The sequence below is a fragment of the Egretta garzetta genome, unplaced genomic scaffold, assembly GCF_000687185.1.
Source record: "Egretta garzetta isolate BGI_Z169 unplaced genomic scaffold, ASM68718v1 scaffold561, whole genome shotgun sequence".
NCBI lineage: Eukaryota > Metazoa > Chordata > Aves > Pelecaniformes > Ardeidae > Egretta > Egretta garzetta.
Window position 1 is genome coordinate 1020080 of NW_009258760.1, and position 19799 is coordinate 1039878.

The window sequence follows — 19799 nt, forward strand, 5'->3', positions numbered from 1 at the left end:
CGAGCGCTTAAGATGTCTGGCTCGCTAGCGAGGTGTGTTGCGCCTGGTAATAATGCAATGCGGAGCCCTGCAGCTTCTGAGCAGCATGATGATGAGGGGCAGGCTGCCTCACTGCACCATCTCCCTCCTTGCTAGACCTGTTGTCAGCTCGCGTTGGAGCTGCTCTGCTCTGCCCTGCCGATTTCATGATAACGCCTCGCTGTCGGTGGCTCTATTGAACGAGGGATTTTCTTTTTTAAACAGTTTTGGCTTCCCCTTTTGGTCATTGCGGTGGAAAGTCCTGCATTTTCTTGATCAAGCACAATTTATTTTTTCTAGCCATACGTTTGTTTAGGTTTTTAATCAACTGTCGAAATAGAACATGCTTTGTGGAATCGGAGAATTGTTATAAATTCGGTTTAGCTTTTTTTTTTTAATTAAAACAAGTGGATACCGAAACACGTACAAAAAGGAACAGTTCTGATGCAAAAGCAACACCAATGACCACTTAGTACTGTCTCTGCATTAAGAGAAGATGCGTTATAGTGGAATTGCCTTTTCATTCATTACATGCTTTTAAGGAATCAGATCGCTATCAACTCGCCATGTCTAATGTGAACGATGGGTACTTAAGGTTTTTTTTAAGTGCTCGCTCTGGGCAAAGAGATTAGGTGAATGGAAGCCTGAATTTGTTCCCTTGCTTGAATTGTGAACATATACAGCAAACCACGTATAAAGGAAAAAAAGCAGTGAAACTAGGAGCAAAAGACTCTTTCTGCTTTTAGTCATCGTCTGTACCGAACCAAAAATGGAGTATCTTCAAGCAAGGTCTCTATAAAAATGGGTGTGTCCAGGAGGCACAGTGACACTTTGAATGTGGTTATAGTTCATCCTGACAGACCAGACTGGCTAAACCCATGAATATATGTTGTCCAATACTGTACGTGCTAGATAAAGCAGAATGCTTTGCCCCCAAAGTAAGCTAACATACTGTAAGTGTAATTTTAGCCCTTACATGCTAGTCCGTCTAGTTCTTGTTCTTCAGTTAATCTTGCCAGAGCAGAACTGTCCGTTCAGATCTAACACCTGTGAAGTATACCAAAATGCCAGATTTTGGAGGGGAGCAGTGTCACCTGTTCTGTGATTTGCTAATAGCTGAGTCGGGCAGTGTTAGTCAGCTCTGTTGAGGATCTTCCAAACCGATTACTGCATAGCAGCTATGGCTGTAATGAAACACTACCTCTAGAGGCTGCAAGTGCTGGTGAAGCTGCTGCACACACAACAGCTCCCCTTCTTTCCTAGGAAGATTAGATTCTTTGTCAGGCCTCTCGGCATAATCTGGAGGCTGGGGGACGGGAGCTATCGCAGTGAAAATGAAAGTGCTGTAATATGAGTCGGAGAATGCCGTGTCAAAGCTGCGATGGGTTCCCTGACTTCATCCAAGGAGGTTTTTGGGTGGATCTCCGCCATAGTAAGGACCATGTCAAAACTTCAGCGTGGGCACGTTACAATTGTAATTTAACTGTTTGTTTCTGAAGCTGGGTTGTGTTACTGAAGGCATGCCTGCTGTCACATGTATGGCGTGCGAGGATCTAGCTCACATTCTGGACAGAGAACTCCCGAGGGTCCCTCTGGGAAGGCAGCAGTGGCCTGTAATGTGTGGGTCTGGGCTGGTAGCCCTCCACCTGAGTGGCGGGGGAGGGAGTGATCTGGCAGCAGGGCTGGCTCCGCCTCTCACTGCTGTGGCGCAGCAGTCCCTGCAGAGCCTAGCACTGCAGAGCACAGGTGGTGTTTGTTCAACCTTGCCCCATCTCCTAGCTTATCTCTCAACTGCCATATACCTGTGGCTTCTAACGAGCTTCGTGCTCTTCTCAAACACTGTACCTCTTAGAGGTACTGACAAAGCTTATCCAAATTTATGGTTAGTGGTTATAGGATGTTTGAAGTTGCTGGAGGAGTTAGAGAGGAAGAGTTTGGGAACACTTAACAGCTTAAACGCTGCTTAATGTCATGTCTTTATATAAAACTGTTTATATAAAACAGTATGTGACTCAACTTGGTAACCCATAAGTATTGACCTAAATAAACTAGGTTCTTGCTACTTAAATCTGATCTACAGCTTTCTGTGGATATAAATATCCTACAGAAATGTACCACATTGTTCTCTTCTCTTGAGCAATAGAAGTGTAAATAGCGTGTAAAGGTGTGAGTCTGTCTGTGTTAATGATATACTCCAGACAAGCAAAAATCTGTTAGGCTTCTGTTAAGTGACCAGAAGAATGCTTCTATCGCAAAGCCTAATGTTGATTTTGTGATGTTCTCAGCAGTGTTGCTGCCACCCCAGACTATCTTTTTTTAAAAAAAAAACCAAAAAGTTGAACCTGCATGGGAACACTTTGTACAGCTGCTGAAATTGGAATGAGTGGAGTCTAGCTGCAAATACCTATTGGCTGCTCTTCTAGAAGTTGCTCAGCAGTGTGGTCTTGATTCTTTGAGAGTAGGTGAGCTACAGGCAGTCTGAGAAATCGCTGATCGTGGCCTTTATCTTGGGCTGGTGCTGTATTGTATGCTTGTTTTTCGTAAGCAGTTTAGGTCTTGCATGGTTGTTTGAGCAGTGAATTTCACTTCTGTTACAGGAAGGATAACCAGAAGCTGGTAATTTCTAAGTTTGTATGCAATATAGAAATGTAATTCAAATTGAAGTTAGTAAATAAAAATTGACATGTGGTGTATATACACTTTTAAAGTATTAAATTGGCAGATGGCTAATGTGGAGACATGTTTGTGGGCATGGCTAATGTCAAAATGTTTCTAACTGTCAATATTGCAGTAATTATAAAAAGGTTGTTGCTGAAATGATCACAACAGGAACAAAACTAAAAAAGCCATGTTGAACTTAGGCAGTGAGTTTATATCTTCTGTATTTTAAAGTTGTGGGTTTTTTTATTATTTGGTGGAGTACTGTGGGGTAATAAAGAGCTCGAGGAGCTTCCTTGAAGTGCTTCCTTGATGGAAATGTATGGCCTTGTTACTGCAACTCAACTGAAGCTACCCAGAATTTGAAGAATCGGCTGACTTGAAAACCTAGGGAATGTATTTCTGCAGTCATCAAACACTTTTGTGGTCTTTCAAGAGTGAAGTCCATTTTGGGTTTGGCCTCAAAGACTGGGGTTTTCTTTATTGCTGTCAAATCCAGTTGATTCAAAACTGTTCAGTCATAGAGCAGAATGAGGTATAAACTGGGGCTTGCCCTGCTCATACAGAAATTCTCTTGCACCACTGAACCCTTCTCTAGTGGCCCTGTAAACTACCTGATGCTACTTGAGTCTGTAGACAAGTTTGAAAGAAGTCTAGACAGCCATGCGACAAATGCTTTGAAATTACCAGGTTGGGCTGAAGCTGCTAGTACTGATTAAATGGACTCTCTTTTACAGCCAGGTCTTGGACATGAAAAGCTTCATGTTAATCAAGGGATGATTTAATCCTAGAGAACAGTATGGTTTTCTAATTGCAGCATTGTAACTTACAGAAGAGACTAGTCTGCCTTGAAGTTGAGATTTGGGGGTTACTGCTGTGTTACTTAGCCCTAAGGTGTTTAGTGTTAAAGCTGATGCTAGTTTATGAAAGTATTACTACCAGTGCTCCACTGTGTTAATGGGTTATAAAACCAGTCTAGAGGGACCTGTGTACCTTGAGTTTGCTAGTGTTGCTTGGGTAATTGACTGCTACAGATACCAGATATTGCAGGGTCAGGAAATAAGGCCAGGTTGCCAGTTCTTACTTGGCAAGCAATCCTGATGACTTTTGAGCTGTGTTAGGGTATTTTGGAATGCTACAGATAAGTCCTGAAGGCCTCTACAAGTCTGTGTCTTATTATGCCTTGAGCTTTTGCTACAACTGTAACGATATTCTCTTTTATTGCAGGCTGATCAACTGACAGAAGAGCAGATTGCAGGTGAGGTTTCTACGTGCTGTCTTGCTACTCCTACTTGACCTGGCACATCTCTTAATCCAGTGACAGTCTGTGTTACACAAGATATTTAGCTTTCTTAGATTCTAAAGAAGTATTGTGGAATGTTTTAATTTGTCACCTAAGTTTTTAAAGGCTTATTTACTGTAAAAGCATCATGGATACAATGAGTCTAAAGTTTTGTCATCTAGAATAGTTGGACAATATTAACAGCCTTATTAGCTAGTAGACTTGGGACTCTGTTTTTTTTTTTTTTTTTCCCGAAGACTTGGAATCTGGAGGGCTCTTTTAACAGAAGGCAAAAATAATTTACTTTGCAGTCTCCTGTCAGCAGAGATGTTTCAGAGTGGCTGGTTTTGATGACAGCAAAGACTGGCTTCATGATGACAGCTCTTGATACTCCATATTTGGAACTGCATTGTGTACTTGGACACAAGTGTGCTGTTCTGATGGTCTGGCACTTGCTCTGAAATGCTTAAAGAAATAAGCGTATCCAATGTCTTGGTATTGGGCCCCCTTAGAATGGTTTCTGTGCACTGACAGCTGTGTACTAGTGGCTAAAACTTCTAATGACCATGTCTCCTACTCATGCAGGCTGCACAGACTAGTATCTGTCACTGCTCTCTGAAGATTGATTTCAACTTCAAAAATTGATGTGACTTAAAGCTGGCAATGCAAAATTCAGCCTTGCCATGGAAGTTCAAAAACTTTAGCGTTTTTGATCTGACAAGCATATGGTGTTAATACTAAAGTCTCAGTGTGCATAACTGCCATGTGAAATGATTTTAGAGGATGTTAGGGTTCTGCTAATCTAGTAGTACCAGGTCAAGCATACAAGTAACAGCCTCTAAGAGGTATTGCTATTTAACTATGGTATAGCTCTTGAAGACACCAGTATTAAACAGATGTGTCATAATGGGCTAGTTTGTTTTTACTGTAATTGCCAAATTTGAAGTGTAAGAACATTGTTCTGTAGCTTCAGAAGCTTGCTTTAACTCATAGGAGACTTAATTATGGTTTTGTGGAAAGTCCTTAGTCTATTTACTTGTTGCCATGGTACTGTCTTATGACGAAGCACAAGACAAATCTAGTTCAACTCAAAAAATATTTTTCTGGAAGTGGTCTACATATCTTAAGGGTTTTCTGATCAGTTTAGTTGGAGCAGGCTTTATCTGTTGTCACTGCTGTCTTTTCAACAGTGGTCATTGTTCCAGTTCTTAACTGTAGAAGCTTTATTAGTTGATGTAGCTGATTATGGAATATAAGCAGGAAGCTTATTAATGCTACCTCATGATTAGTGCAAATGTTGGCTATTCAGTAATGATAGTACAGTTCTTGGAGCCAAAGTTGAGTATTAATAAGCTTGTTGTACTGGAATAGAGTTTTCATCTGTGTGGAAAGAATAAAAGTATAACTTAGTATCCAGTGTAAAATGGACTGCCATGTTCAGTTCAGCTGCAGTATTTTATGAAGCAAATGTGTATGCAGGTAAACTTCTGATGTGAAGGCATGAGCCCATTGCTGGCCTGTTAGGGAGTCATCCCTAATACTTCTTAGGAAGGGTTGCAGCTGACTGCTTATTTTTGCTGTTGAAGGCCAGTGTCTTGCATGGGAAAACTTACAGGTATGGTTTACGTGTTTTACTATGTGGTTCTAAAGCCCCCTACCATTCCATTTCAGCTTATCTGAAGATACCTAGCTTTTGATTTGAAGGTGGGCTTAAGAAAATGGTACTACAAGGTAGAGGCAACATTCCCTTTCTTAAACAGGACCCAAAGGGAGTTAAAGCAGCCACTTCTCGCAGGCTTTAAAAGAAAATTTACATCTCTGCTGTAAAGCACCAGAATACAGTTGTTAATGATTCCAGATGTTCTTATTTCCATTGGAACTCATTGGTCTATAGGACTGAAGCCTCTACATTATAGGTAGGGATGAGAGACTTCCCAGGTTTTGTTCAAATAAAAGACTGATTTTTGAAAGCTGAGTAGTACAGAATGTGAATGCTAGTTGCAGCTTCATTCAGTAACTTTTGAAGTTGCAGAGTCGAATGGGTACCCCTTTGGTTAAGTGTTATATTAAAAAAGGTATATAGGTCAGGACTATTTGATGTGGGTGGTTGGGGGGGCAATCTAAAGATGCTTTTGTCCCAAAGCAACTGCTCTCGCAAGCTATACTTCCTTACACTAGAACTCAGAGGTTTAAATGGGCTTTCTGAAAGAGTAGGCCTATGTATGGTGTTCATTATGCCTTGTGCTGTTAGTGAGCTGTGGTTCTCTGTTGGGGATCTGACCACAAGAGTTATTTAGAATTTATTTCATAGTAGAAATAGTCATGTTTAAGTGTTGTGCTCCTGGTAGCTGAAAAGAACAATTGACCTTCTCCTATAAGAGTTCCAGACATAGCTGGCTAAACTGTGTGAGAGTAGGAATGGTAGTTCTGGTTCACTGAACATATTAGGTCACTGAAGATGGCCACTTCATCTGGGAAGGTGACGTGATGCAGAGATGCCTCAGAAGCTATTGTTAAATAGAACATTTTGAGCTAGGGTGTTAGAGTTTGCATTCTGTTGGGCTAGCCTTTCTTTCATGGGGCCTGGAAGTAGCCTTTTCTCTTAATGCAGTGCACTTCTCTAAAGGAAAGAAAGTTGAAATCTTGTAGGCTGGCCTGAAGAGGAGTGGTTCTGCTGGCACTGTCCTCGGGTTTCTGACCAGTTAGCCTTAACTAGCATACAAGAGAATTTTCACTTGCAGTTTGATATGGAGGAGTGTTGAATAGAGGGAGGATTTGCTTTACATGCTACCTGGAGTAATAAGGTGTTTCTTAAGTGTGGGAGGTGTGTGTTGTGCTCTTAATGTTGCAGGAGGCCAGAACTGAGGTTGAGTTGCTCACTGAATTTCATACCTGCCTTCGCTGGCCGTTGCTGCAAATCCTCCAAAGCTATGTGAGGTTGTTCTTGTTCTAGTCTAAACTGTATCTGCACAGGTTGTTATTCCTTCACTCCAATTACCAGAGATGCTTCCTAGAAGTGGTTAAAAAGGTGTCTTAATCTAACTTTGTTCAGCATTTCAAACAAATATGCTGCTGGTGTTTAACTTGCTTTACTTTCTGTATGGTTATCATTTTATAGCTTGGTTGTTTCTTAGCCTACAGCATCTTTGAGTGAAAGAAAGGTAAAGAGCTGTCTTCTGAGTGGTTCAAGTGTTCAGAATATACCACTGAATGGGCTATGTTGTAGAAAATAAGTCTTTGAATTTTGGGTAAAAATTAAGTACGACTTTTTCTAAGCAGGGTCATTGCAGTACTGTGAAGTCTGCTTCATGTTTGATTTAGTGACAGTTGACCTTCAAGCTAAGGATGAAGTGGTTAACAGCTTAAACATTTTGAATAACACTGAGTACCTGACTCCTGGTGAAGATTAAATGTTCCCCTTTTGAGGTCCTTCCATTATAGACTATGAACTTCTCTACTAGGCTTAACCCTAAAGCCTTTTCTTCCCTGGTGTAAAATCTTACTCGTATTAAAGCTGTTTGTTGCCTTCGAGCCAATTGAAACCAGCCCCAGAGTAACTGTTTGGAAGTTACTGTAGGTCCAGGTTATAGCTGCCCTTTTGGGTAGGCCTGTTTCTTCTTTGTGGTTATAAAATACTGCCTTGAAACTGTTTCGTCTGGTCCTGTGGTAGCCTCGCTCTGACTTGTATGTGTTAAACAAGGGGAGTTGGCTTTTGGAACGCTTCAAACTGTTAGATGTAGAAGAGTGGTTTTTTCCTGGATGGGACTCAACTGTGACTGGTATTGTAGCTGTATTCATGAACTACAAAAAGCCTATTTTCGTAGTTGCATTTTTAACACTTGCCAGCTTGTACTCACCTCGAGTGTTTGAGTATGAAATGGATGAAGTAAGACTTTATGCAGTTTGTGTGAAAACACAACTTTTACTGTGACTAATTCTGGTCTGGGAAACCCACCATCTGGAAAGCTGGCTGCTTGGAAATGTTGAAAAATTGATTCTTGGAAGTATTTCTGATGCAGGAGTACCCTTGAGCTAATGAGTTCTCCAAAGGCTTGATCTCGGGCCTTGAAAGCTATAAAAGGATCTGAACTACACAAAGGAATAGATGAATTTTTCATGTTTAATTGTAATTTGTGTATGAGCTGCCACAGTCCAGTGAGCTAGTTTAAGGTCTGTGGCCAAAGACAAACAGATGGCATGGATTAAAACCAACTCTGCTTTTGGACTGGACAATTAAACATGTTATGCTTGTGTTAATATTGCTGGCTACAATACAGCCATTGTAGGGGGTTAAGAGGTAGCATTGAAACACAGCTAAGAAGTTTTACAGCTGTTTCTGATGAGTTCTGTGAAGGCTGTTTCAGAATACAGTATGGCCAAAGCCATTTTCTAAGCAGTTTCTCAGAAATTAAGACTCCAGTGACTTTTGTCCTTGAACGACTGACTGGAGGTGTGTGTATGCATAGACTGAAGAACTGCAGAAGTCCAGTGGGAGAGCAAGCTGGGGGAGGTTCCTTTTAGCTTGGTATGGCCACATGTTAAGACCTATGGTGCTAGGTACTGCAGCTTCATGAAGCTTATACTGTTCAGGTTTGCATGTCCAGCGGAAGTGGGTTATAACGAGAAACTATTTTTAGTTTGCTCTGATTATACCTTTTTCCATTGACTTGTCTCTATTAGTAATAGAAGTGCTATTAATCTGTAGCGTTTGTATTTTGAGTACCACTTCTCAGCTTTCTCAAAGTAATTTCATATTATTTTCTCATGAGAGAAACAGTTCCTACTAAGGATGTAGATCATTCTAGTTGCAGATTCCTTTCAGGCAATTAGGGTATTAGGGATCCATGTTCAAGATGGAGAGTAACAAACTACTGAGTGCTTCTGAAATGGATGACCTTTCATCTTATTTAGGTCAAAAATGTGGCTGATTGGTGGACTGATGGGTTGTTTTCCAGATGCTGGTGCTTTTGTGTGGGCATTACAATTACAGCAGACGGAGCAGTATACTGAAATTTGCTTCAGAGAATGAAATCAAGCTTTGTAACTTAGAACAATGAGCAGTAATGGATTCTTACATGATTAAGTAAACTTAACATTTCAAAGCTGAAGGGATTAACTCCTCTTTTGTTGTACAGAATTCAAAGAAGCTTTTTCGCTATTTGACAAGGACGGTGATGGTACTATAACTACAAAGGAGTTGGGGACAGTGATGAGATCGCTTGGTCAGAACCCCACAGAAGCAGAGCTACAGGATATGATCAATGAAGTAGATGCTGATGGTAAGATTCTTCTAATAAGTAATTTAATAATATGCCTAAAACATGTTTTTTCTAATAAAGTAACTATCTTGCAGGCAATGGCACAATTGACTTCCCAGAGTTTCTGACAATGATGGCAAGAAAAATGAAAGATACAGATAGTGAAGAAGAAATTAGAGAAGCGTTCCGTGTGTTTGACAAGGTACTAAAATGTTTACCTTAACAAATACTTCTGTTAGGAAAACTCAGTCTGACTTCTAATGAGCTTCCTCACTGAACTGGGGGGGTATCTGCAGTCCTGTCATCTAGAACCTCTAGTTTAACTAGTCAACCCTAAAGTTCAGTCTACTATGGTACTGTACCTGAAAGTCAAATGAGTCACTGTGATAGTAGTGGATGATACTATTAAGCTACCTCTTGCTATGATGGTATACTTGTACATGGCTGGCAGGGAAATTGCTTAAATGTTTGAAACTGTAATCTTTTAAATATTTCCCTTACTCTTTACTAAGTAAATTGCTAAATGAGTAAAGATACTCAGCTTCTTAGTTAAATAAGGTGATTTTTAAACAGAAGATATATGATAAGTACCTCAGGATGTGGGGAGGAAAAAGTCAGTCCAGAGTTTGTATATACACCAGTACTTCGATATCCAGTGTCCCAGCTAGTACAGAGTATGTAAAAGTGGTCTCTGAATGCCTTGTGGCTTTGTGCTGGACTCCTGTGAAACAGGTGAATGAGACAGGTAGCTTCTGTTCTAAGAAATAGACACTTAAACCAGACAGTCACACAACTGAATAAGCATCTGTCACCTAAAAAGGTTGCAAAAGGTGCCGATTGCTTTGTCAGTGATTAAAAAATGTCTCGGGGATAGGATAGCCAAAGTAGACTATATTGGATAAGTTGTTTTTAAAATCAATTTTTAAGGCTAAGATCCCAGACAATACTGAAAATACGTTTACAACTCACTTGCCTTGTGCCACTGCTAGTGGTTAAAGCTATGTGAACTTCTTAAAGTTCAACTTGCTCTGCGATACTGTCACTAGGCCTGAGACAAGTATATTCCAGTCTTCCTTATTTTCCCCTGCCAGGATGGTAATGGTTACATTAGCGCTGCAGAACTCCGTCATGTGATGACAAATCTTGGGGAGAAGCTAACAGATGAAGAAGTTGATGAAATGATTAGGGAAGCAGACATTGATGGTGATGGTCAAGTAAACTATGAAGGTAAGGAGTTGTTAACTGATTCTTGTGTAGCACTTTTATGCTGGTGACTGTGTGGATGTCAGTAGCCATGCTGAGTTTAGATAGGGCAATGTTCAGGTGAGATATTCTCAACAGTTAGTGTTCCTTTAAGCTAATGTCTATTCATATGTACATCCTGTACTTCTACATAGGTTTGAGTGGGCTATTGCTGCCTTTGTGCCAAAGGCAAAAAAATCACTATTCAACTGTACAGTGTAAGAAATAAATTTCTAACTCTAATGATGTCTAGTGACCACTAGAATAAGGAAGCTAGCAGAGATGTTCACGTACTGTTCTGTTCACTAATGACTGATCTGACTGTAGCAAGTCATTCATTTTTATTAACGCTTTTAAAATTACTAATGAAAGGGCAAAAGCCTCTAAAATACACAGAAGTGTCAAGTTCTTACAGAAAACATCTTAAATAACTTCACACATCAGCTGCAGCAGTAGCTTATTTTTATTTCCTCCTTTCTTCCTGGCATTGAAACTTAAACAAAACTGTGCAAGCAGGAGGAGTTCTGTTAAGACAGTTGCTTGCAGCTCAGAAGCACTAAGTGTGCTTTCATTTTAACTTTCCGAACCTCTTATAGAAAAGAGCTAGGGTATTTTCAGATAATACCCTTACTGTTTCTGATGTGTGGGTGTGGCTTCCCTTTAAGGCCTTTTTGGTTGTGGCTGCAGGATGAGCAATCACCTCTGAGTGAAAAGGGGTTTTTATGAACAAGGCTGCTGCTCCGTAACTGTACTTATGAATAGACTGTTTAGAGGCTGGCACTAGAGGAGGTGGGCATCCCTCTTGTTTCCAGTTGCTCTTTGAAACTTGAGCAACCAGTTAACTCCTGTTAGGTTCCTTGTTTCTTTTTGTTACTGTACCTGAAACTACGTTTCAGCAAGATCAGTGAAGAATCCTATTTTGTGGTATCTAACGGTGTGCTGTGAATAAGCAATGATTCAGTTGCCTAAAGCAAGGTTGGGCAAAATAGTAAGACTTGAGCTATTCTGCTTTGAAAAAAATTCAAACCAACACAATGTCTTGCTTGTAGACCTACTAATCATCACTTCAGCAGAATTTCTGCTGATCTCTTGGTCATTCTTGGATATCTTGTCCCTAAGTAGGTGGACACGAGGATCCTGTAGTGATCTATTTTGGAAGTAAGGCTGATCCCCAGTTCACTGAGAGACCAAATTTTTGATGAAAGGAGTGGCCTTTTGCCATTAAAAATAGGTTTTCAGGTGTGATTGGAAAAGGGGACTGTCTTGAAGATGCTTTTTCTGAATGTAACTGAAAACATAGTTTTGAAACTGTTCAGCAGTAGTAAGGCAGGTCGCTTCTCAGATCTTGCAATTCAGATTTTTCTCTGAATAACTCTTATGCAACTCTTTCCTTTTACAGAGTTTGTACAAATGATGACAGCGAAGTGAAGACGTTGTACAGAATGTGTTAAATTTCTTGTACAAAATTGTTTATTTGCCTTTTCTCTGTTTGTAACTTATCTGTAAAAGGTTTTTCCCTTACTGTCAAAAGAATATGCATGTATAGTAATTAGAAGGCCATTCCTCCATGTTTTTCTCCTTTATCTTACTGTCACTGTTCTGATTTTTGGAAAATTGATCTAAGTAACAAATGTTGCATGTGGCTTACTCTGGATATTTAAGCCCTTCTGCACATCTAAAGTTAGATGGAGTTGGTTAACCGAGGGAACATCTGGGTTGTCTGTTTAAAAAAAAAAAAGTAGCTTTCTTTAGGAGACTTAGGTATGACTAGTGTAACAAGTTACGTAAAGTAAGCTAGGGTTTACCATGCATTAGCAATTCCTTAGTTAAAGTGACATGCTGACTCTAGTTCTCCAGTACATAAAGGAGTTTATTCCGCTTTCTGTGATGGAGGATAAGGACTCTTGCAGCTAACTGCAGGATAAACCCATGTGAATAGTATATATACATGTGGCTAATGCACTGTAAAAATGATTCTCCTAGCTTACTTCACAGTAACTTGTTTGTGGCCATACCTGTAACATGTTGTTGAAATGTGGAGTCTTAACGTTGTGGACGATTGACAGTCAACAATATGAAACTTAAGTTGCACTAATGCAAAACGGGTGATTTATCCAGGTACTCGTACACAAGTTTTTTTTGTACTGCTGGTCCTGTACCAGAAAACATTTTCTCCTCTTGTTACTATGCTTTTTAAACTTTGTTTAGCCACTTATTTTCAAAAAAATCTGCTTATGGCACGATTTGCCTCAAATCCATTCCAAGTTGTATATTTGTTTTCCAATAAAAAATTACAATTTACCCATACTGTTTCAATGTATCCTTGAATTATTTACAGGAATTGTTCAATACAGTTGCTGCTCTATGTGTTTCAGTATGTAGCAGTTTGGTTTGCTTATGCAATGGATTGGCTGTCTTAAAATAGCTTGGAAGGTGAAAACTTAGTCCTTAAACTCTGGCCCTTAATAGTATTGTTGACTTGAAGAAGCTTTCTTACTAGTAGTTTAAAATGTATTTTACAGTCTTGTGTGGAGCTTGGTGCTTCAATAAACTTACCGTAGTGACTGGCTATGCCCACTATCTGTAGACATTGTGAACTGGATGTTGACCTAGTTCAATAGTTGACCTAAAATTAAAATTCCTTGTTCAGACAACTAAACCTGTTTGCTTTCTTTTAATTATTTTTGGAATTTATTCCCTGTCAGCTGCCACATCGGGGTAACTTAGTCTCACGCCTGGATTTCTCTGAAACTGCCATGTCTGAGTTGCTGTTCAGGCTGCAGTCAGCTCAGAGTACAGAAGGAAAACATTCACTTACTAATCTGCTAATGAGCATGATTGTGCTTCTAGCACTATTTTTTTCAAGGTTTAATTTTTTTAAAGCAGAAAGCTGAAGAAGCTGGTTTTGACCAAGGACAAATCAAGTCCCCAAAAGAATGCCAGAGGCTGTTTGTGCTCCTTGCCTCTGTACTCTCCTGACAAGACCTGACTGACCTTATGTATTCTATGTGGTTCTCTTGTCTGGGGATTCTGGTTGCCTTTAAACAAAGCATTGGCCCCTGCATCTGGTTACCCTCGCTGGTCCCAGCAGAACCGTTACTTAATGTTTTAGAACTGTTTTAATCATCTTTGAGGTATTTACAATTGCAGTGAAGTCATGAAATTAGGACAGCTGATCAACCTGATTTCAGGAGCGCTTGATCAAATGTGTATGGTCACTGATCTTAAAGCCCTAAGGACTCTAAGCAGCTCTGTTGGTTTTTCAAAAGGAGGTTTGTCAGAAGTTTTTAAATTGCCAACATCAGAATTCCTTAGAATTGTTGCTTGTGCGCTGGCAATCAGGAAGCTTATGCAGTCTAATTCTTCTAACAGTTAGGGTTTCCCCTCTACAAAATGAGTGACTGAACAAACACTTCCTATCCAGTCTTAATCCTGTGGCCTGGGAGCGAGACATAGGTGCTTAAACTGGCACAGGATGAGGAGAATTTGACAGAGCCATCAGAACAACCACTTGAGATTCTGAATTGCCGGAGTATTGGAAGTGTCAGTTTTAGAGGTAAGTACTGCCAGACAAGGATCTGATAAGTTGTATTTGCCAATCTGGTGTCTTGACTTTCAGTAGGCTGGGAATCACACTTTAAACCACCATCTTCTGCAACTCAGCATGCATTTGGAAGCATCCGTGACTGATGAAGGTAAAAAGGAGAGGGGCCTTTCTGTTACAAGACTGCCTTGGCCAAGATAACTTCCTTTCATAAAATGAATGGGTGAGAAATGTGTGATAAGGCCACCTTTATTTACTGTCATTCTAGCTGCTCCCTGTTCAGAGTGTTTAGCCACAGGAATCAAAGGTGCTGGTTTGTTTAGTGTAAGTGTCTGTGTTGCTGTTATGTAAATAAAATGCCTGGTTTGTAGGTCAATATTGAAGTCTTGTAGCCCTGTTTACATCGTACTTCAACTGCAGTTAATGGGTGTAGTAATTCTCGGTACTTTCTGCTAATGGTAGAATGTCTTCTGAGGTACAGTCATCAAAGCGTGGTGGAAGCTAATGGCATTGATCGCTAGAGCCTGAACCTTTTGGATGAGGAGCATTTGCAGGTGCTTTTGCTATTGTGAAACAGGAAGTCCTTAGGCCACCGTAGGCAGATTTCTGGGTCTGTATGTAGGAATACTCCGATGCTTCAAATTCAGCTTCTGATAGCTTGTTAAGATACAAGCCTTCATCTCATCTGTTAAATAGGGTGGAGGTTCATACAGTCTGTACTGTAATAGCAAGAACAAAAACTTCTCTGGTTTAACGCTGCAGTATAACACCTGGTGATACAGTTTTATTCTAAACTGGGGGGTGAGGTGAGAGATGGTATGCCTAAAGACTGCTGTTCCCTTAATGTACAGGTTTAAGGTAAGATCCTGTCAATGTGTGTATAAAAACCTGATGGGAGAGAATGAAGACGGAGCCAGATCTGTCCCAGTAGCATCCACTGGCAGGACAAGAGGCAATGGACACAAATTTTAAAAGATCCAAGTTCTGTCTGAACAGGAGAAAACACTTTTTTTCTACCATGAGGGTGGTCAAACACAGGTGGTGGAGTCTCTGTAGAGATTCAAAACCCAGCTGCCGGGCAATAGCTTAAGCTGAGCCTGTGTGAGCTGGGAATTGGACTAAGTGATCTCAAGAGGTCTCTTCTGACCTAAATGATTCTGTGGTGTGGAAGTGTCCCTGCTAGCTTCCTTCAGCTCATTATGGGCGTGCACCCCTATGTCCATACAGTGGCCTTTCCCAGTGAAGTGAGGTCAGGAACTTCTTGCTACAGCCGGATAAATTTTAGCCTATGTCTATCTAACTCATTATAGCTGTGTTAGGAGTTGCCAAGCAGGACTATAGAAGAGGCTAGGGCATGGTGAACCTCAAGGCTGTGAGCTGTCATGAAAATAAATGCTTCCCTAATCACTTGTAGCTGTGGGGTTTTGGTGGGGGAATGTATTGCTGGATGAGGAATAATAGCTTGCAGCCTGTTAAGATACGACTAATAAATTAGGGACAACTAATGGGTAAAGGAGACAGTAAGTGAGGATTAGGAGCCTGCTAATAAGATCAATCATTATTTGAGGGACACTCTAGCTCAGAAGGTAGGTGAGCGTACAATGCAGGAGTACAGCTGATGGGCCCACTGGAGGTAACACAGACTGGGCATTTAGTCTTTCAAATGGGGCCATTGGTCTCTAGATACTTGACTCTGCAGGAGTAAGGTAGCTAAATCTGCTGCATCAGAGTGATCCCTTTCAGGAATTGTTTGATAACCTGAACAAAATGAGTAGCAAAACGACTGCTTTCTTATATTTATGTACATCACTACTTTTGTATGACTACGCCTTGTTTCTTGGACAGGAACTCAGACCAATTAAGAGGAAAGCTGTGTTAAACCGGTTCACTAAGTTTATTGTGTAAGTAAGGGGAGTTTCCATAGTCGAGGATTAATCGTCATTGCTGGCCATTTCCAGTGGGGGTGTGTGGGAAATACCAGGGAGACATTAAAAATTCACCTTGAAATACTGCATTTATTAATGGCTTTTCCATTGAAGTCTTCATGTTGTGCGGGATACTTATGGAAATTTCATTTTAATTCAGAGTTAGTATGTCAAATGATACGTCTCAGTTAAAGATGCTCAGTTTAGGAAAGTACTGTAAAAACGAATCTTGAAAAGCAATCTCCTTCCAAGTGACAGTAGTAGGTATTTGAGATGACAATGTATATGAACGCACTGGGATGTGCAGACAAAGTATAAAAAAACCTGTCATGTTCACCCAAAAGGGACAAAGCTGAAAAAAAACCTGGGTACTGCGTAACAAATCTGTGCTTAACAGAACTTCGAAAAGGAGAGAGAATCATCTTTGGAACAGAGAGAGCTGATGGGGGAGTTCATTAGAGTAAGTGTATCCTTACAGCTGAGGAAATACGATGCTATCTTTTTTCTGCTTGCACCTACCTTTTATCAGATTTATGACTGGAGTGAGAACCACTGTACTGCATCTGCTCTGATTTCTGGTTTTGGAAAAAGTTCTTACTCTTCTACAAGGATAGTCTCAGTTTGTCAGGTTATCGGTTTACTGGTTTTGAAAAATTGAGTCCGATAGCTGTGTATGCACTAAAAAAAAAAAAGGGATTATTAAGGACTACACAAAGTTTGCAAGGAAAAAAATCAGAAAAAAACATTGGAGTGGGGATGGGGACCTTAATTTTCCAGTTTCCTGTAAGTGCAAGTCTGATGTCAGTGTCATTTTTCAGATGATGTAAATGGCAGTTTTTATTTGAAATGGACTTCTTTCTAGCTGCTCCTTAGAAAAATAGTTCCTATGGCATTTTTCATACGAGCTGTGGAGAAGGTGGTGTTTAGTTCAGTGTCTTAAACTTGAGAGTTGTGAGATACTGTTCAAGAAATTGCACAAAGATCTAGTCTAAATGGAGTGCCTTAAGGTGAGATTTTCAAAAGATGTGGAAGATTTGGTAAAGAATTCGACAGTAATAGCCAAAAGATGAGGCATATTCCCTGCAAAACTCTGGTTGGATGATGTGATACGATCTCTTACTAACTTCTTAACATTACTCACAGCTTCAGTAGGCTATTGAAGAGTGGGTCTGCGTTTTACTGGATGATTTATGTACGCAGAGTAGCAGATCGTTCCTGCTCTAGGATCTTGCCATACAAACAGGGTATCAAGCAGTATTGTGTAATGACAGCATGCTGCAGGCTGGCCCCTAATTTTTTTTTAGGAGAAGCTGAACTAGAAATATGAGTGAAAGAAAGGGGACAGGGAAAAGAAAGAGGATGAAAGAATATAAAATTAGCAGAATAGCGTGGGAGGAAAAAAGAGTACGTTTGATGCAAACATCTAATAATTGGTGCAAGACCAAGTCCAGCACTGTTCCCTGAATAATACCAAGATGCTAGGGCTGGAGCCCCTGCCTTGCTGCTACAGGTTGTTCTCAAATGGCAAGGGTGGTAGTTGATGTTGATACACGTCTAGTGCCCCCCCCCCAGCTGGAGCAGAGCATTTGGATTGTTCCAATTGCATAATCCTCATCTTGCAGGTAAGACCTTTGGGTATGCATGTACTTGCTCAGAAGTTAAGCTTCCCTGTCAGTAAACCAGTACTTTTATCAGCAAATGATACCAGCCCTCTGTTCAGCATCCCTCCCTTAGTCATTTAGGTAGCCATCTTGTGGTGCCGCCTGGCTCCTTTCGTGAGAAGGCAGCCTTGCAGAGATCATACAGGTATTCCCTTTCCTTCCAGGGCTGACAAGCCCCGAATTCAGAGTCGTTGCCAATTGTATCGTAGCAGCAATATGTCCCTGGTCCTGTGGCACCTTCTTAAAAGGCATGTGCTTTTTGGCAGTCAGAAAAAAGTGACTAATGGCCCTTGAGGGAAGGGATTGCTGCTGGCTTTCTACATCTGCAGGACTGTAGAGGACTCCTCTGTTTCTGGAGTAAGCGCAATTTTTTTTTTAAAGGGTTTGTTCACACAGCTGCAATACACTGCTATTGAAACAAAGCAAAAAAGAGAGGTTCAGATCTAACCCCCCCAATCTGTCATTAATTGTGAAGTATTAGATGATTAACAACCCCGGGAAGGCTCGGGGATTTCTCAGTCCCCTCTATTTCTAAGGCTTTCAAGCCTTTGATGCCTAAAACCATTTTTTTTCTCTTAAATAGCTGCTGTTTTTCTAATACTAACTAACTTGAAGCTCCTTGTGTTGAGAGACCTTTGAAGCTCCCTGTGTTGGAAGTGGAAATGCAGAGTCTTTTGTTGCTGCCAAATCATTCACACAGAATAGGAAAATCATAATTCAAGGTCTACTCTAAAGCTCTGTGGTAAGTGTAGTCTTTACATTGATTGAAAAGGCCTTGAACATGCTTAAAAATAAAGCTGCTTAATGGATTAGGGTGTGTGAAAACTTCCAATAATTTGGAATTGATTCACAAAGCGGTGTAATATGTCATTAGAATTTTTTCCTTTTTTTTTAAGATGGTAGAATTAAGACAGACTGCATAATTGATTTGCATTTTCAACTCTGAGAATGGCAGGCATTTTTCTGTGGAATTAATATTGGCATTTATTTATACATATGTTACATTTCAAAAGGCTGCCAAGATAAAAAGTATTAGAGGATTGTCTTCTGTTGACTTTGCTATGAGGAAGCCATCCCCACCAGCCAGGTTAACAGGCCAGTTTGCAAGATCATCTGAAGGCAAGAACAAATGAGCTCTTTCAGCAATTCTTCATGTTGTTTTAACTATTCATTATTTTACCAGCAGGACAAGTTTTCTTCGTTTTTGAAATGGGCTGTGATGCCAAGGCTAAACATGCAGGGAAGTTACCTCTCTCTGCTAGCTTTTCCATCCTCTTCCACCCTTGTGCTATAGTATCATAACTGGATTGATGCTGTGGGGGTTTCTGCAGGCGGTGGCTTCCCCCAAAACCTTTTAAAATTCTTTTGTGGTTCTTTACTGGGCTTTGGAAGAAATGCTACCAAAAAAAAAAAATCTTCTGGCAGCTTTTTCTTACCCTTGAATTTGCCCATGTTCTACCCTTCCTTAAGGAAGCGTTAGCTAAGGAGACATCTCCACATACCCTGAAGAAATCCCCACATGGTCTAAGCTGGAGGTCCTTCACAGAATGGCCCAAACTGCTGTGCTGTAGATTCCTCATTTATCTGGCATAAATTACATTTGAGGATGTACTGCCAGAGTTCTGATAAATTCTCTTTGGCTACTGAAGAGAGGTGTAAAATGCTTTTGCTGTTTTGCTCTTATTAAAAAGCAGTCTTCACTAGAAAAGCAAGGAAGTTGGGGAAAGTCTTATGAGGGGGAAGGCTTCATATCCTTACTTTCTTGGCTGCCTCTATCTGAGGATAAGTCTGCCTGTTGTGTTAGCAGTTAAAGGAAAAAAAAAATCAGTTATCTGCTTCACTAGCAAATTGGAAGCATCTACATCAACCCCAAGACCTTATTCCTCATCTGCATCTGAGAGAGAAGTACCTCCTTGCAATCTGTGAAGTGTAGGCAAGCAGCTATTGAGGTAACTTGCTGAATAGTCTTAAGCAAACTGGCAGTTTTCAGAGAACATCTGACGCAATTATGTTCTATATCAGAAGTGTGGGGAAAAGGCACCCAATATTCAAATGTCTGTGTGTGTTTCTTCAGCCTTCTCTTCTGCACCTAGCCAAAGTAGGATGCTTTCACCAAAAATGCTGATAGTTATACCCATTCACTGTTAGCACAGTAGGATGAAAGGAGTCTTATAAATAGCATCCTCCACTTCAGCTGCACTTTGTTTCCTC

The 19799-nt window shown here is 40.5% G+C and overlaps 1 protein-coding gene across 2 annotated transcripts; it reads left to right on the forward strand.

Moving 5' to 3' along the window:
• Nucleotides 1–3839: 3839 nt before the first annotated feature.
• On the forward strand, nt 3840–12759 carry LOC104135634 (calmodulin-1). Of its 2 annotated transcripts, none has more exons than XM_009649306.2 (5): nt 3840–3934; nt 9094–9237; nt 9312–9418; nt 10308–10443; nt 11858–12759. In XM_009649306.2, the coding sequence occupies exons 2-5, from the start codon at nt 9168–9170 to the stop codon at nt 11884–11886; spliced, it is 342 nt and encodes a 113-aa protein (XP_009647601.1). In that variant the 5' UTR covers nt 3840–3934; nt 9094–9167; the 3' UTR covers nt 11887–12759. The 2 variants fall into 2 exon arrangements, with proteins under 2 accessions (XP_009647601.1, XP_035744908.1); XM_035889015.1 differs by lacking the exon at nt 3840–3934 and adding an exon at nt 4315–4401.
• Nucleotides 12760–19799: the final 7040 nt, after the last annotated feature.

What these genes read in the sequence shown, in the direction of transcription:
- LOC104135634 (XM_009649306.2), top strand. Translation starts at nt 9,168, where the DNA reads ATGAGATCGCTTGGTCAGAACCCCACAGAAGCAGAGCTACAGGATATG. An exon ending in CAATGAAGTAGATGCTGATG is followed by an intron (nt 9,238 to 9,311) that starts GTAAGATTCTTC and finishes ACTATCTTGCAG; the next exon opens with GCAATGGCACAATTGACTTC. An exon ending in CGTTCCGTGTGTTTGACAAG is followed by an intron (nt 9,419 to 10,307) that starts GTACTAAAATGT and finishes TTCCCCTGCCAG; the next exon opens with GATGGTAATGGTTACATTAG.